General features: G+C 42.3%; 1 protein-coding gene across 1 annotated transcript; it reads right to left on the reverse strand.

The window, feature by feature from the left end:
• Nucleotides 1–1939: 1939 nt before the first annotated feature.
• Nucleotides 1940–17729, reverse strand: LRRC74A (leucine rich repeat containing 74A). Its single transcript, XM_063159365.1, is given in 17 exon segments — nt 1940–1967; nt 3204–3281; nt 3978–4051; nt 4053–4082; nt 5255–5286; nt 5289–5400; nt 8264–8339; nt 8873–8998; nt 10938–10981; nt 11712–11781; nt 12800–12903; nt 12961–13075; nt 13619–13725; nt 14043–14221; nt 15408–15518; nt 17350–17446; nt 17679–17729. Coding segments are annotated over 17 exon segments (1434 nt in total).
• Nucleotides 17730–18021: the final 292 nt, after the last annotated feature.

Consider the following 18021-nt stretch of genomic DNA (forward strand, 5'->3'; position numbering starts at 1 on the left):
CGGCCCCGGGACCGGCACCGGCCGCTGCCGCCCTCCCCGAGCCCCAGTGCAGTGTTGGTGTGCGCTCCTGTGTTCCTTAGGCGTGGGATAGAGTTCATTTTCTTCCAAGGGGCTGTTCTTTGGATTTGTGTTGGACGCAGGGTTGATAATAGAGAGATGGTTTTGTTACTGCTGGGCAGGGCTTGCACAGAGCCAAGGCCTTTTCTGCTTTCTGTACTGCCACACTGGTGAGGAAGCTGGGGGGAGACTCAGCGGGGACAGATGACACCAGCCGATCAAAGGGATATTCCAGACCATGTGGCATCATGCTCAGTATAGAGAGTGGGGGGAAGCAGGAGGAGGGGAGAGATGTTTGGGGTGATGGAGTTTGTCTTCCCAAGTCACTGTTACAGGTGATGGGGCCCTGCTGTTCTGGCGATGCTGAACACCTGCCTACCATGGGAAGCAGTGAATCTATTCCTTGTTTTGCTTTGCTTACATGTGTGGCATTTGGTTTCCCTATTAAACTGTCTTTATTTCAACCCCTAAGCTTTCTAGCTTTTTACCCTTCCAGTTCTCTCCCTGACTGCACTAGTGGGGGAGTCAGCACGTTGCTGCTTGGGGCTTGATTGCTGGCTGGGGTCCTTGCCGACCCTAATCACAACAGCTTCTATGAAAATGTACCTCAGTGTTTAGCAGTAGTCAAGAATCAATAATGACTTTTCAGGAATGATTAGGAAAAGAACAGAAAACCCCCTAGTCTTATACCCCTGCATGTGCAAACTGGCCAGCATTTCAAATGCTGCTCTGATTCTTCATCTCAAACCCCCACATATTCCATAGGTGAAGGTGGCACTGACTGCAATTGCAAGGCAATTCTGGAAGAGTCACCAGAGGAGGAAGAGGCATCAGAGGACACAGACCTGCTGGGGTAATGAGCTAAAGCCTTCTGAAGGTGAGTACTGAGCAGATACCACCAATGCCATCATGCCAACCATCATCTTGACCTCTGATTAGGCACTGGAGCCACCTAAACTCTATCAAAGGTTTCAAAATATTTAAAAGATTTTTTTTTCTACATGGGAATTCCATTGGGAAAGAGAGACTTATCAGATTGCAACTAGCTTCTTTCCTTTCCACCAAAAGCTGATCTTCCCAAAGTGGCCAACATTTCCCAGTTTGTCAAGATTTTTGTTGTAAAGTCTGTGTTGGCAGTTGGCCACATGGCAAAATGTATTTCCTGTACAAATTAACATTTTCTAGATTCTATTTTAACATAAATATTAATACACGCAAGGCTTTAATAACTTCTTAAGAACTGTAAAATGTATTTTTTTATTGTTGGTTTAAAAAAGGTATGGCGTCTAAGCCAATCTGTATGTCTCCCATCTTTCTAACATATTTTTTCCAGGGAGACATTAAAGAAAATTTCTATCACCCATAACTTTTCAAGAAACATCAGCTGTAGTTTCTCATGAATTTATTTTTTTTCTCTTGCAAAGGTCCCTGTGTCAGTTCTGCTAAGGTGGCAGGGGATGACTGGTGGCCCTTACCTCAGTGTTTGTCCATGTGCTTTACCTCAAAAGGAGATAATAACAATATATGAGTGTTTTTATTTCCCAGTTCCCACTTTTTGCCTTTGTCTTTGTAAGTAAGTTCATCACTGTCAGCATACAGAGCAAGACAGATTTGGTAACCAGGTTCAAAGGACCAATCCTTCCTCAATGGAAAAAGACCAAACTGTATAGGAACCTGCTCTGTAATGGAACATTGACTTCATTTTTACATTCAATAACTTAGACTATCATAGATCCTCAGTGTTGGGCCTCCCCAAGCTCAGTGCCACTCTGAGCTTTCTTTCAGTGGTTCTCATACAATCTTGCATTGTCTGCCCTGCTTCCTTGCTTCATTTTTAGGTCTCTTCCCTTTCTTCCTCCTCTATTTCCCCTTCCACAGGCTTCTATGCTGTCTCCTGGTCTTTTAAGTGACTGATTGAAAAGAAGTGAATGAGTATTATTCTAGTAAAGTGAATCTTCTCTGTCAGATATCTTCAAGCTGCTGAGAGGATCTTGAGGAGACAGCCTGAGGCAGGAACAGTAAGGACAGCAAAGATCACAACTCTTCTGACTCATCTGCAAGGTGAATATTACAATTTCATACATGCTACAGTGCTAAAAATGCATCAAGAAGCTAGATAAGGGGTATATGTATACATCCATATCTATTTCCCCCCTTATTTCAACTCTGCCATGTTAAGGACACCAGGTGAAGTCTTTTCTGGCCACTGGGTTTCAACAGTTTTATCTGCTTAACCACAGTTCTGTAAGTTGTGCCTGAAGTACTGGGAATCCTCTGTAACCTCTGACTGAAGGTTAACCAGGCTAAAGCACATCTAGCATCTGAGCATGGATGCTTTTAGTGTGGTACTGCTATTTGTTAAGGAATAAAGACTGGACCCAACAAATTAATTTGCTTCTCTTTGAAAACATTAGGAGGCTAAGAGCAAAACTGACCCATTGCTTCTAGCTTTAAAACTAGACTACAGCATATATGTGCTGAGGGATGGGAATATTTGGGCATGACTAACAGGGCTTTCAGCTGATGAGTCACGTGTCAGAACTGACTGAAAGTCTAGGGGGACTTTTGGGTCCAATGACAAGCAGTTTAGCCTGCAGCAACTGACAGCCTCTTAGGAGTTTGCTGCTGAATGCTCAGCTCTCAGAACTTGGACATGATTGCTACAGGCACTAAGGAAGAGCACTTTCAAGAGAATGATAAGTTCTGTGGTGTGAAGGTGGATTTCCAGGGAAAAGTAGGTCTCCTAAGAAGAGAAATCAGAGAGAAGGAAAAAAACCAAGAGTCCCTGAGGATGGAAGAAAAGTTCTGACAGCACAGATATGCTGTCTTTGCAAATCTTACTTTGGCTGCAGGGGGGATAGTGATGAGCTGATGCTTCTCATCATAGATTTAGGATGAATGAAAATGCCATTCAGCCCGGAGATTCCTGCAAGATTCTCATGGCAAGTTTATCAAATTGGAAAATAAGACTTGTAGTTTGATTCAACAGAACTTCTAACAAGGTGTTTTTTTCATTTACCTTTTATTTGCATAAGTAGTGGACTGGCCAAAAACATACGTCCCTTCACATCCTAAGATGAATAAGGTTATGTTTATTTGGTGTCAAGCTGAATTAAAGAAAAAAAGACAAACCAGGAGTCATTCACCTGTAATGCACAACTGCTGTCTGATTCCAGTCTAGATTGTGCACTAGTTCACCAGTTTGGACTCAGTTCAGTGGGATGCTTTGTTGGTAAGAGGGGAAGTGCTAGGAAACCTGGCTAATTTTAAGCAGAAAAATTCTCCATATCGGGGGGGGCCTGGCTGTCTTCTAATAGGTGAGCAGATAGCCTGGTGCATGGAGGAAGAGAGACAGAAAAAATGCAGAAAGGTGGTGGGGAGGCAATTTAAGCATTAAAAAAAAAGATTATTATTATTATTATTAATAATGTTGTTGTTGTTGTTGTTGTTTTTGCAAAAGATCATCATGTCTGGCTGACCATTGCTACTGATCCCAAGTACCACAGTGGTTTTGGCAGGAAGACAACTGTCTACTCCATTGTACAGCTGAGGGTTTAGATGCCTATTTTTCACTTGCCTGTAGCAGTAAGACATAAGAATATATCAATATCCTGTGTATCCTCTACAAACAGTGGCTGTCTGTGATATTCTGAAGTTGGTCCATTATCATTGATGCTATCTGCACTATTTATTGGGTGTCATGGCATTTCTGTTGGTGTCATTCTAGGCTCAGCATTTGCTATGAGTGAATTTTGCCTTTTAGCCTTAACAATCCCAGAATAGTCTGAGTTGGAAGGGACCCAGAAGCGTCCTGATGTCACCAGCAAAGCTGGCTGGTGGCTGTGCTGCAGCAGAGAGATTTCCCTAGAGCAGTACCCTACCAGAAGAGATTCTGGCCATGCTTTCAGAGGCACACTTGCATCATGGCTTTCCAGAAGGCTGCCACAGGAATCTTTATATTTCCATCCTTATCAATATTCCCAAAGAAGTTCTCAGAGTTGTAGGTTGTGCTCTTTCAAAGAGTTCTGTTGGAAGCAGAGATGAAACACAGGCATGACCATGAAACAGCCACTGATACCTGCCTCCAGCTCTCCTCTTATTCTTCCATCACCCTGCTTTTATTCAGCCCATCACTGAGAGATATGAGTTCTCAACTTCTTGTGCAGTTAGACTTTTGTCAGAACAAAGGACTTTTGTTCAGGTTAATTCCATTCTTCTCAGTTACATCTCCTTCTCCCCCTACCTTGAAACAAGACTCAGTAGTAAACCTGGCTTTTTTTCCTTATAATTGCATATGCTTATTTGGTCCTCATCCCAGCAGCCACTGCTTGGCTAGGCTGTCTAATCAAGACAGTTCTGTCCCCCAGATCTTTGATCACTTTACTCTTCTCTGAATTCTGCTTCCGTTTGAATGAGGATACCTGAATACCTGAATGGCTATTAAAAGCTGCAAAGCATAGTAGTGCAAGTGTCACTAGCTGTGAAGCACAGCAGCATTGTTTGATGTGAGCTAACAGCCCAAGCCTTTGCTTAAGTTCATCTGAGGCCTTATCCACAGCTAATTCTCACCCAATTAGCTGAAAATCTGCACAGCAGTTAAGAAACACAGTGAAGCTGGTAGTGCAAAAGTGTTATTTAGCTCAGCAAGCATCAATTGCTTGTGTTGGCTTCCAGAAAGGGGGACAGCACCATCTCCTGCTATCCATGGAAACTGCAGACCTTGAAAAGCTGAGCAATATCGATTTCAGATGGAAAATACCTTGTTCTTATAATGCCATATCCTACTTTTATGAAGCACATTAATTTTGATGCTAAAGCAAAACTGTCAGAGAAGTGTTTTATGAAAGTCAGCTGCTGGGATGGGCTTGTGATGAGGATGGACACTCATTTGGATCATACCTGAAATCAATCAATTTGTTTTACGCAGCAAGCAAGTATCACATTCTTTTTTTCCCCCTCAGTGCTCTAAGATCCCGAGGAAATACCTTCTCCAGAAGATCAAAGGCTTTGCTTAGTCAGTCTGTGTGTTCTGAGATGTGTGAAAATTGTGATTCTCTTTGTGTATTTACTTTTCTGAAGGAATTTGGCTGTATTTCTCACTTGAAGGAAAACTTACCCCTTTGAACCTCCATCCCTCCAAGTGTCCACAGCATGTGTACTGTGTACAGGAGCTAAGAACACAATTCAAATAGCTTGCCTGAATCACTTCCATGGGATTTGGATGCTGTTGGGGATCTTGGTGATACAGCCTTTGACCTTACTGTAGATGGCATCTAGTTCAGGATGCATTTGACCCATCAAATCCTGCAACTTGATGAAAGTTTTATTCATCAACTCATTGTGCTACATAGGGCAAGGAAAGTGCAGTCAGTGTGGACACTCAGAGAACAACAAAGCCTATCTTGTGTTCCTAAATACATTAGCCATCCTCTCCTAAGGATGGTGCCTTCTGCTATCTCTGCTCTTCACTTTCAGGAAACCCCTGGAGATCCAACCGTAAATAAGTGTTCATCTTTCTCTTTTTCCATGTTTGAGACAGAAAAAGATATACTAATTTGTGTAGAAATTAGCTTAGAGCAAGGTAGGTGTTCATTAGTAAATATCTTTACCAAAGACTTCTTATTTTTGGCCATTCAAGTGGTTCATGTTCATCCCTGAGACAGTCCTAGACAGATCTCCTCTCCATTCTATTAAGACACAGACTGCAAGTTGAACAGTTTATGGCCACAATGTGCTATAGAGTTCTGAAAATAAAAATCAGAATCACCCAAGACCTTAAAGGATCAATATCTCCAGCAATGGAGCTTTATAGCCCACAAGAAAGATGATCCTCTCTGGGAAGGGGTCGGGTGTCTTCAGATGAACAGAACCTTTGGGAAAGCTCTTTGCTTCATTGTGTAATCCTAAGAAGTTCCAGTCAGCAGAAGAAGGCCTGACATTTGTTTTTTCCTAAGAATTTCAAACAGGGTAGTGACAGCTCAGCATTTCAGAGTTCATGTTGCAAGTTTTATGTTTTAACATATACTGAATGGGCAGTAGCACAGTGTCCTGATTCAGGGGTTTGGAATGTTAGAAAGTAACCTGTCAATGCAAATATCATTGATGCCACTGTAAATTATTCCTCTAAATTTTACTTTGGATTGATTGAGCTCTTAAAGAAATGACTATGATTTTGTTCATACCCATGATGACAGGGGAATTGTTCATGTATTATGTTAGTTATATGTTTAATTGTTGAAAGTGTCAAGGCAGCTCAGGAAATTTATGAAAGCTTTTGTTTCTGTCATTGTGAAAGATTAAAGCACTGTATTTTCCCTTAAAGTTTATTTATAGTTTGCCAATGCATTCTTTCAACTTCTTTTTGGAAACTTCAGACCCACTGTTCTGCAGATCCATCTACAAGCTAATCATCTACTGTGCAATAAGCTCTTGACTGTTACTACTCAAATCCAGTCTTGAACCAGTCAGGGTGCAGCTGGTTATTAGCTTTCATTCAGCACCAAGGGTTTGATGGATGTGGGGTGGCTCTCTGGTGAAGCCATTCAGACATCCTGGCACTATGGACAGCAGCAGAGTGACCTACTCCTGGGAATGCAGAGCAGGAAAGCTCGAGCTGCTTTTAAGGCTGCTGGCTCTCTCTAGGGCTGACAACCCATTTTGGAGCCATTTGGCATGGCTTAAGCCCATGCCAAAGCTGGTGAACTGCCAGTGCAGCCTCAGGAGCAGCATAGCCAAAGCACCATGTCTGGCCTAACAAACAGTGCTGGGGTCAGGCAGCACCTGGGGGGAGCCAGCTTGGGCATTTCTGCATGTTTGACACAGTCAGTCCCGTCCAGAAAAACAACACACAGGCAGCTGAAAAGCACCAGTAGTTTCCAGTGTACTGTGGTGCTGAAGATGAGCATGTGCTGGCTACTTTGATTAATGATTCCTGAAAATGTTTGATTGTCAGTATGTGCAAGTTGGAACTCAATAAAGAGTAGATTATAGAAAGAATGTAGGGAACAGTCATGCTTAGAAATCTTGTCAGAAGGATTTAACTGTTGTTTAAAATGTGCCTTTGTATGCTGCACCATTGCTAGTACTGTCAAAGGTTTCTAGATGTCCTTATTCCAAATTCCTCTTATTGACACACTAATTATTCATTCTTTGGAAGTCAAGATAAGCATGCATCACTGAGAAAAGGAGCAGAAAAGGCTTTTATTTATGTCTTCCCTTAAGTTTCCTGTAAAGGACTAACACCTTTACTAATTTCTCAAAGATTTAAGACAATGCAAGTTCTTTGGCACTGTATATTTACAATTACTCAGAATTGAAATGCACGACTCCCTTCCTACAGTATCCCCCCCACATCACAGGTGGAATGAAATCTGTCAGGTAGATTAGATGTTTACCTACAAGCATTTGACTGGGATACTGAAATGTCATTGTAAATTTATGCCATTGACTCTTTCACTTGTGAAATGCCAGGTAATTTAGATTTTTGCAAGAGTGAGGTGAAGAGAACAACTGTTAACCCCAAAAAGCAGATTCATAATGAGATGTAGGTTCAAGATCAATTCCTTGCCTCAAAGTTTCTGAAGTGTTTCCTTTTAAATAAATGCATTTCAATAATCTCTTTTAATTTCTCAGAATTTAGCTAAAATTTATCATTATTTCCAATTTTATTAATTGTTTAGGTTATTAGTAATAAAACTAGCAGGAGCATGTCTATTGCAATGCAGCCCTTTACACCCATACAGCCTGTTTTAGTTTTCCTTTGCAGAATGAGGCCTGATTTCTTGCAGACTTGGAAAATAATTCTCTTTGATCTTAATTTATGCAGGAAAAAATCTTTACCCTAGAGGAATGCTTGTTCTTCAGATTATCTCTGCTGAAAGCTCTTGATACTCTCAGGAAAGACTATGGATGAATATTACTTATTCTGCTTATTTTTAGTTTCTTTCATTAACATAGTAACAAAGAACCACATGCAAATATAACTTAGGTACAACCCATTACATGAGTGCCCATCAGCTTTATTTTTAGCTTGTTTCAAGTGTTTACATTCCAAGTCCCAAATCTAATTTTTGTGATTTAAGCACTCCTTTAATCACGGTGCTCCCAAATGTGGATGGAGGGCCCTGAGGGCCCAGACACCTTCTGTAACTCCTGCCATGAAGAACCAGTGCATGGATGGGAAGGCCAGGACTGGACTAGAATATACCCAGGTGTCTACCCCGTGCTGGTCTGCAACATAACCTCTGCTCTCACTCAGGACCTCAGGAGCGTTTCTCAGTCTCCTATTTTTGAAACAACAGAGGCAGCACATGAAGTTACAACAATATTTGTCATGCTCCCACCTTCCTACAGAGTATACTAAGATTTGGTCTCTTTGGTTTCTTTTTCTTTCCTACCAGCCTTTTAATGTTTTATTTGCATTTTTAAAAATAGGACTGCTTTACTTTCAATGCCTTGAAGCATCCATCTTCTATTCCCCAGACATAGTGATGGAGTATCAAAGTACTTCACAGTATTTAGCATCTTAGGCTGCCCTGGAGAAAGGCAGCTCAGGGGATGAACAGAATTTGTCCTCCAGTGGTAATTCACTCTTTGTTCTAGTTCTGCTGTAAGAAAATGGAAGTGAGTGAAATGTGGTAAAACTACAAGCACCTCTCCAGAGCTAGACTAAATCCAGATTCTGCATGGCTTCTGGAAGAGTTGTCAAATACTAGCTTTTTTTAATTAATGACAGTGCATAAATGAAAGATACAGCAAGTGGCAAAACAGTCTCTGAAAGGGGCAGTTCTGTGATCCACCCACTTCCTAAAAATGCATAGTGTATGGTCCTGGAGTCTTGAATTTGGAGGGAGATATGTTCTTTCTGATGGTTATGACTAGTGCAGTGGCATCTTCTGTGGTCAAGGGATTACTGGCCATCTGTAAAAGAAGAGACATAGATCTAGACATGGTGAGAATGAAGATATCATGTCTAGCAGAAGGCATGCTGTAACCTCAAGGATCACCCTTTCTTCCCATTCTTCAGCAGGCATGTGGAGAACTGTGGTCCCTTTGAATGGGTTTTTCTGTTATCTCATCATATTTTGTCTCTGTCCCACGAAAGTCTGCAAGCTTCCAAGTCAAGGGGAGTTACCTTCTTAGTTTCTTTCTGTCTTCTAATGTGAAATTCCATGTATCAGGTCCATATATCCATCTGTCATGTAGAGGGATGTGATGTGCATCATATTCAGTCTTGTGATGGGAGGAGGCTGAGGCAATGGGCTGCCTTTGAAGGGGTACTTGCTTTAGGGCCCCTCTGGATGGGATTGTGCCCCCTGGGACATTTCCCATTCGCTTGGCTCCTCTTGGTAGCACAGCAGATCAGAGCTTAGGCTGCTTGTCTGCCTGCTACAAGGTCTGGCTGTCTGGCATTACACTGCTGTGTGCCTCTCTGAGTGCATGAACAGCATCTCTCCCCCACCTTGGACCTCCTGTGCAGTCCCCATTCTCACAATTAGAAAGAAAAGTTTCTTTGTTAATGTTGGCCAGCAGAAGACATGTTCTTGTTTAGGTCCTTTGTGCTATCAGCTCCTAAGACAATCTGGATGGCTACAGAGAAAGAGAGGAATGCCTCTGGGTGAGCTAGCGACTTTACCTCAAGCCAGGTTAAGAGCAAGTCACGCAGACACGTTTATTTACATAATCTGAAACAGCAGGCCCAAAGACTGGGGTGGTTGCAGTGATTTACAAGGACAGGTTGTCCAGAGACAGGCCTACATTAGCAGCTTTAAAGATGCCTCTCAACCACCATAGTGTCATTTGCGAGCTCTCAGGATGGTGATGCTAGATCTAGCTGAGAATGCAGCTTGGAAGCATTCTGTAAGCAAGCTGGCTTTTCTGAGCTGAATTCCTAGATTCTGATCTTGGATTGAGAAGGTGTGCTAGCTCTCAATTCTCACCTTTGGAGAAATCTTAGCTGGTTATTCAGTTTTGCCTTTTCAGGGATTATTGACCCCTGTCTTACTAGAAGACAGTTTTGGCTTTCTTTTGCCAGGGCTTGGTAATACTCCAAGTGTATGTAGTGCCGTGGCATTGCCCTACACAGTTTATCCTGTGCTTGAATAAATTCTTAGCAAATCATTTACATTGTGAAGGAGAAAGGTAGAGAGAGGGAGGATTTCTTATATTAATAGACACTGCCTGGGTTTTGTGAAAAATGTCCAGATTCTCCTTGCCACATCTAAAATATCAAGACTCACTCTACTTATATTTGATTATCAGAGGAGAGGAATTCAGCTTCACATGATAGCTGTGCCCAGCTGTACGAGTGCCAGTGCCAATTCACATGCATCACACACCTCAAGGTGTAAGTTCTACTTAGAGCAGGGTATGTGTGAATTCATTTATGTCTGCTGTGACACTGGGAGGGATAGGACTTGCTGCCAACACTTGCTTTGCATTCTCAGGGAGAATTTCTCATCCAAATTTTCCATGTATGGAAGGTTGGATGGAGGCAGATGGTGAATTTAGCTGACTTAAAAATATTCCTTTTAGAAACAAAACAGAAAGAAACAGATTCTGCAGTAATCTCTGCTGCTCCTGCTTCAAGTGAGCTGAAGGAGAGAAGAGATGTAAAACCTTGAATTTTGGAGAGGCATTTTTCTGGACTAGGAAGGTCAAAAGTTTTAGTACCAATCTCTGTGTTGCCTGCAGGCTTTTTCAAGGCAGGAGCGCATTGCCTTGCCCTCGCTTCAATTGTAATTGTACCATATTTTAAATATATGGACTTTTATTAGAAAGAGATAACATATCAGTGGAAATACTGAGCCAGGAGAAGGAAGGCGTTCATGAAATGGAAGGCATTGCATTATTGAGATGCTCAAGGAACACTGGGTGCTCACACCACATGCTTGTGGCCATCATGGTAGCAGGTGTGTGGAACATACTGAGGGAAGAAGGGCATTCAGATATTCATGCAAGTCTTTCACAGTGTAGTAACAGCATCTGAGATTACTGAAATACTAATTGGTTTTTTGCTTTTCCTCTGAAGGACTACTAGCACACTCAGGTTCTCACTCTGAACAGACAGATTAGGCAGCTTCATTTTATTCCTTTCTAGTCTGTGTCTCTTGTTGCTTACTGTGCAATGGCTAAAACCATTATGTTTGGGCTACTTATGAAAAACTGAGTAGCTCCTGAACTTTGCAATGAAAACAAACAATGGCTCAAATCCTCTGGGATTTTAGTAATTATCTGCTTTATAAGCCCTGAGGGACTTCTCTTTCAGCTCCTTCCTCTCTGACAGACTGCTCTGTTACTGTGGTTTCTCACGCTGCAGGTGTGTTCCCATACACGACTCATAGCTGCTAGAGTCACCTGTGGGGATGAGGGTGAGCCTGTGAGCCAGACAGAAAGCTCTGGATCTGGATGCCCTGTTTTTTGTACTATCCACCAGGTCTTTATGAACACAACTTTATGAAGTTGTGTTCTCTTACACAACTGAAGGTTCTGAAGGTTTGTTTTTCAGCTGTTCTGAAAAAATGTTGATGCAGTTCATCCAACACTGTGTCCTCTCAGCCTCTCTTATTTCTGAACGAAGCACTTAGCAGAATTATGCCAGGAAATCATGTGGGCATTGCCAAGTGAAATCATGCCAAGTGAGGGCTGCAGATGACCTTGGATTTCAGGTAACTCACTATTCATGCCTCAGCAAAGTATGGTGCAGTCTCCTCTCCAAAGTTGTTTCTTGGGGAAGAAAAGTATGTTAACAATGCACTGATCTCTCCTTTGGTGCTGTGCTGGGGTCTCCAGGAAGATGTGCTTTTAGGTAAAACCTCCAGTCCATCACAGTCCCTATCTGGCTGTAAGAAGTTGTGGTGGGTTGACCTTGGCTGTACATCAGGTGCTCACCAAGCCTGTCACTCCCCTCCTTTGCAGAACAGGGGAGAAAGTAAGATAGAAAAAGCCACTTTGAATTAAGATAAAGGCAGTTTAATTAGGCAAAAGAAAAGGTCACACACTAAAGCAAAGGAACATAAAATATTTATTCTCTATTTCCCATCACTTCCCAGAAAGTCAGGCTTTAGTACACATGGTGTTATATAGTGGTGCATACACATAGTGGTCCAGAAGACAAACATTATAATAACAAATGTGCTGCAGATTCCCATCCTCCCTTCCCTTTACTCCCTGCCTTTCTCTTAGCTCTTATTGCTGAGGAGATGTCATATGGTATGGAATATCCCTTTGGTGAGATTGGATCAGCTGTCCTAGCTATGTTCCCTCCTAAGGTCTTGCTTACCACCAGCCAAGTGGTGAAGAGGGGGGGTGTTGGAGAGACACTGATTGATGCTTTGGGAGCCAAAATTTTCCTGTATTTATCAACACCTTTCTAGCTACCAATACAAATCACAGAACTATGAGGGCTGCTATGGGGATAATTAACTCCACCTCAGCCAAACCTGACAGGGAAGTTTGTCACTTTACTACTTTGCTCTGTGGAGTGGAATTACCCAAAGATGTGGGAGATGCTCCAGAAATTAACTAAGTTCCTCTTGAGGGACTGGTTTTCAGAGATGCTGGAAATTGAGCAGGTCAAATATTTAATCATTTAAGTCCAGCTTTCCACTGTTAATCTGGGTTCCCATCAGAGACATAGCTGAGAGATTGATTTTACCCATAGTCTGAGTAGTATTTTCAGGGTGAGAGACAGGAATGAAACACATGTTACTTCACTTCTACTGCCATCAGTGTTTGTGTGCACACAACCCCCAAGAGCTGAAAAACATTGAGGTAGGACAAATTAACCAAAAGCAAACTGGCAATGGCTTTAGCTCCTGATGTGTCTAGGTGCTTATTAGAGATGTTCTGGAAGAAAAGAAGGGAGTATAAGAAGGATGGATCCAAAGACTGTACTGGTTTTACTGTCTTCTTAGTGCCCAGGATACCAAGGGAGTAATATAAGATGAGCAACATAAGAAATGTTGGCCAGACAGTAATTAATGTGTAGGTTATAGGTGTATTTAACCCTGTATCTTTCCTAATACAAATAAAGCCCTAGAGTCATCAGTTTCACATAGATCTTTGTCTTCAGTGAGCCAAGAGGCATTTTGCCAAGACTTTTCTTTCAGTATAACACAGATCCCATGGCCTAACAAAATGCATTTTGTATATCCCAGTTTCAAACTGAAGGAACATTTCCACCAGTTCATATCTGAACATTTAGCATTATTCTCTTAATCTATTTAGAAAAGTTTCTCCGTGTCATGTTGGAGAATGAAATTTTCTGACAAATGTTTTCTGTTGGCCAAGCATAAACTGGAATGACTTAGTTATGGTAATTACTGTCACATCTGCTAATGAAGATAACAGTTCCAGACTCACCAGACTGCCACTACATGCACACTTCTGCTTTTCACAAGCTTGTACATTATAAAAGTATTGCAGCAGAAAATATCATGACTTTCAGAATTTGAACATTTTTGCCCGGGAACAACAGTTGTTTGGATAAAATTGGTTATCTTTCAGAAGATTGAACTTGATGAGCAATAATTTTGACTACAAATTATGTCAGATCAGGTACAGTTCTTGAAGGGATGAATTCTCTCACAACATCTCTCCTATGCATATAGCTCCTTCTACCAAAATGCAGCTGTCTTCAAACTCTAATTGTGTAATGGTTGTGTTGGACTGGGGAGACAGAAAGGTAAACAAAGACATACAGGAGTCCCCGCAGCCCTGTCTGTGGCCCTGTAGGGGTTAGAAGCACTGAGGGCTTGTGTTCCATGGAAGAGCATCAGTTGCTTTTGGAGGTAACTCTGTTAAAGGGCATCAGTTACCACACAAAACTTTCATGTGCAGAGGATGAGAAACATTAGGGATGCCCAGGATTCCTATGTTTTTTTTACTCCCACACTATGTACTCATTGATGACTTCCAGGCCTGAGAGAGGCCTAAAATTCCTATTGCTCTTGAAAACACTGGCCCCACCATTACTGGCTACTCACCACCACAGCACTAACAATGTCTTTGACACCTTTAGGTCCTAGAACATGGTGGTTCAGATTGATGTAAGGCTTAGCCAAATTTTGAATCAAGTGTGAAGCAGGCACCACTTCTATCAGCCTGTGTGCTTCCAAGTATATGGGCTTTGTGCCTATAATGTCAGCAAAGGCCTTCTCAGGATCTATAGAGAAAAAGTATATTGATGAGTAGTGGATTGTGTCCCCATCTCTATTGAATAAATTAAACTACTTAATAAAATTAAGTAACACTATGCAACAATAGCACAGTTTTACTCCTTATACATTATCATCCCCTGGTTCTCCCCATGCCTTTGTCCCAGACTTTCAGGAGTAAATTTATCCTCCTTTCTTATCCACTTGTCATCCAGTGACTTGCTGCAGCTTCTCACCAGTCTGCCACATGACTGAATTTTTTTTTTTTTTTTTTGTGTAACTGAGAACTTTTGACATCAGGTAAAAACTTTTTTTTCCCCTTAATTTAAGCATGCAGCTTATATTGCCAGCAGAGGTAGGGCAGCTCAGAACATTCTGGCTTACAACCAGCAGAAAGAATGCCAGCATTTTCATCTTGGTGTTGTTGACACAGCTGCAGTGAGACATATCAATGCAGCTGGAGGCTGTATTTCCACAAAAACCTGTCATTTGGAATTCCTTCATCAGACCCCATACTTGGAGATCATATTTCTTCATGTTGTTATATGCATTCAGAGTCTAACCTCAAGACAAATTCCCCTCTCAACAAAGTCATTTTCCAGTTCAGTCTGTAGCCTTCAACAAGATAGTCTTTGTTCTTGTGTTATTATATTTTTTGACTTTCCTTCCATTTATAACACGTTAGAAAGTTCTCTTCCTAAATCATGGATAAATCCTACTGTTACAAAAATGATCGCAAGGCTTGTTTTATCAGATGACTGACTTCATAAGGCAGAAAATAGAGGACAGCCACCAGGAAAGACTAGAAGGGTTGTGGCAAACCCGTGGTGTGCAGACCACAAGTGCTACAGTGTTTCATCAGGAGTGCACAAACAGGGATGCAGTCCCATTCCTGGTTTCAGCTAGCTCCTCCTGCTGCTCTGTCAACAACTAGAGGAGACAATAGGGAGCAAATAAATAGCTCTGGTGTGTAGAAAGTAGTTGAAGAAAGATGTTTAATGTCAAAGGGAAAGCTCTTAAATGGAAATTCCCATTCTCCCCCTCTCCCCCCCTGCCTTTATCAATAGCCAGATTCCACGTGGCTGTTAGAATTCTGGCAGGATCATGTCCTTGGCCTCCTTTTTGGATACATACCAGTTGGTAGGTACAGTTCTGACAGTATGGAAAGGCTAGTGAGTGCAGATGGTCAGAAACCAGTTTCAACTCCTAGGTCAGTGTCAGGAGCTTGCATTGCCTTCTCTGCTGAGGCACCAGCCAGCAAGACAGACTCCTGAGGCTCACTCATTTTGGACATTTCATTCTGGTCTGCCATGAAGCAGATTCAGTTTGTCAATGCAAGCCTAGCAGAGATGTGACTCCCTGGATGTGACAGATCTTCCATTTCTCTGACTGAAGCCCCTCTTCAACATGCTGTGTATCTACTCCTGCAACCCTGCTTCGTGCCCAGCACTCTCTGTGCACTACATGCATGTGGTGCTGGCCCCAGTGTGGGGAAGGGCTAACTCTGGGGCTAAGCTTTCCTCAGGTTCTTCAGGCCATGTGCAGGGAACTCACAGTTCTCCCACATTAGGTTCTTATTCCTTCACAAGCCACCTTTCTCCCATTTCTCAATTTCTGAGCCCACCGGGCAAAGCAATTTTTTATCTTCATCCCATTTCCCCACAAACATGCAAGCCAAAACCATACCAGCTGCTCCTACCTCTCTTGAACTGACTGACAACTCCCCAGGCACAGGGGCTGACTCTGTGATCAGACTCTGGGAATGCCTTGCAGTATACTTGTCTTGCATGGCAGAAGAAAAAGCATTTGAATGCCACTGTATATTGGGATTGAGTGTAAGCAGACTCACTGGAAGTGATACAGCTTCTCTTGTCCACAATTCATAATTTATTTTATAGTTATAGAGAAAGAGAATTTGGAAAATTCCCTTTTAAGGGGACTAAATGCATGAAAAAAATTATGAAGTGTTATTTGGCCAAAATAATTTCTGGCTAATAGTTTAATACATATTTTTTTTTCTTCCATGAATCTTGCTTTTCAGTCCCTGTCAGTGATTTTACTACCTTTTCCCCTTACTCTCTATTGCCCTTTAGAGCTCCAGGCTATTAACCTGTAATTTTGTACCCTTCCTGGGTGTCACCTAGCACTGATGTGGAATGTGGAGCAGTTTAGCTATTTATTCAGATCTATAAGGGGAAAAGACTGGCCAGCTGGCACCCACATCACCACACTTCAACCAGCTCTGCTGCTGCATCTCCTTTATTAAGACCCTTTCCTTCTGCCAGATTTTGTCAGATGATGGGTTTACTTGCATTACTCTAGTGTGAGAAAGACAAAAGGAAGGGTAAAAATAGGCTTAAATCCCATGTAAAAAAGTCATGAGACAAGTCATGTGCCCAGTACATTAGCCAGTCCCACAGTGTGTGGATTGAGCCTTCTGAGGTAGATTTAGAAATCATTTTGGCACTTCATAAATTGCATTATGAGCTATTTAAATATAGAAAAAACAAGCCTAGAAGAGTTGTCCCCCATGCCTTACAGTAATTGCATTAAGAAACAATTGCATACATAACAACAAAGGAAAATAAGAAATTAACATGTAATGACTAAATGACAGGCCAAAGGAGGTTTAGAACTTTGAGGGGAACTGTAATGCTAAGTTAGGAAGTCAGGCCAAAGAGCTGTGAGCAGCCCTGGCACCTGACTCTGCTGTGTCCAAGCAGAGCCTGAGAGCAGCAGGTTCAGAAAACCCTGCTGCCCCCATGCCCTGCCTGTCCTTCTGGGCAATGAAGAGCTCAGACAAGATCTGGTCTCAAAAGATGCTGAGCTCTGACATCTCTTAGAGGCAGTAGGGGCAGCTCTGTGGAGTGTCCTGGAAGCTGGTACTGCCAAGTCCTCTAATGATTCATTTTGCTTTTTCCAAGTGCTCCCAGATGGCAGCTCCCACCTCTGGCCACTGGTACTCTGGATCCCTGTTTGCCACCCTTGCTCTCATTGCTGCCTGGCCTCAAGAGAGAAGCCTTCCCAACTGGTGATCAGCCTGGTGCAACCACAGTCCCTCTTAGCTGCTGCTGATTTTCCTTTGGCCATTTCTGAGAATTTCTGGAGTGAGTTTGCTAGTAAGTAAGCCCTGCACCTGCATCCTTCTCAGACTCATTCTCAGTGTCACCACTAGTGAGTCACAGGTTAATCGGCTTTTTCTGTTCTGTAAATGAAGAGTTCACAGCCAGCTCCTAGATCCTGTATGTTTCTCACACCTACACAGTAAAAGCACAGCTGCTTCGTGTTAAAACATCTCCAGGAGGAATGATGCCACTTGTAAGACCTGAGTTCTTGATTTATGTTGCTTATAAACAAACAGGAGAATCCTATGTGCTGTTTGCAGGGGCTGTCCCAGTGTTGTGAGAAAGCCCTGCAGAGCCTGTGGTTGCCCTGTGCTGCCACATCACCCTTATGTGACCTCACCTGCACCTTCTGACTCCTAAGGGTGACATTCAGTGCCAGAAACTCCATCATTCTGGGATCCAGTCAGCTCACAATAACTGAGAATAGCTATGGTTTTGGCTGTGGACCTTCCCCCTTTCCCCCTAGATGTATGAAAAAGTCACGCGAGGCCATTGCTAAGTGTTCTTGTCTCCTTTAAGTTCATGTTCCAGTTTGTACAATTTCATGATAAAGTTAGACTGTGGCAGTTATAGTGTTAAATGAGATGAAGATAGGAATGTATTCACCTTTTTAGTCTGGAACAGATTCAGACTTCCCTACTGCCAAATTCCCAGTATGTTCAGTAATAAAGTGTGGCTTGTAA

The sequence above is a fragment of the Melospiza melodia genome, chromosome 6, assembly GCF_035770615.1.
Source record: "Melospiza melodia melodia isolate bMelMel2 chromosome 6, bMelMel2.pri, whole genome shotgun sequence".
Taxonomy (NCBI): Eukaryota; Metazoa; Chordata; class Aves; order Passeriformes; family Passerellidae; genus Melospiza; species Melospiza melodia.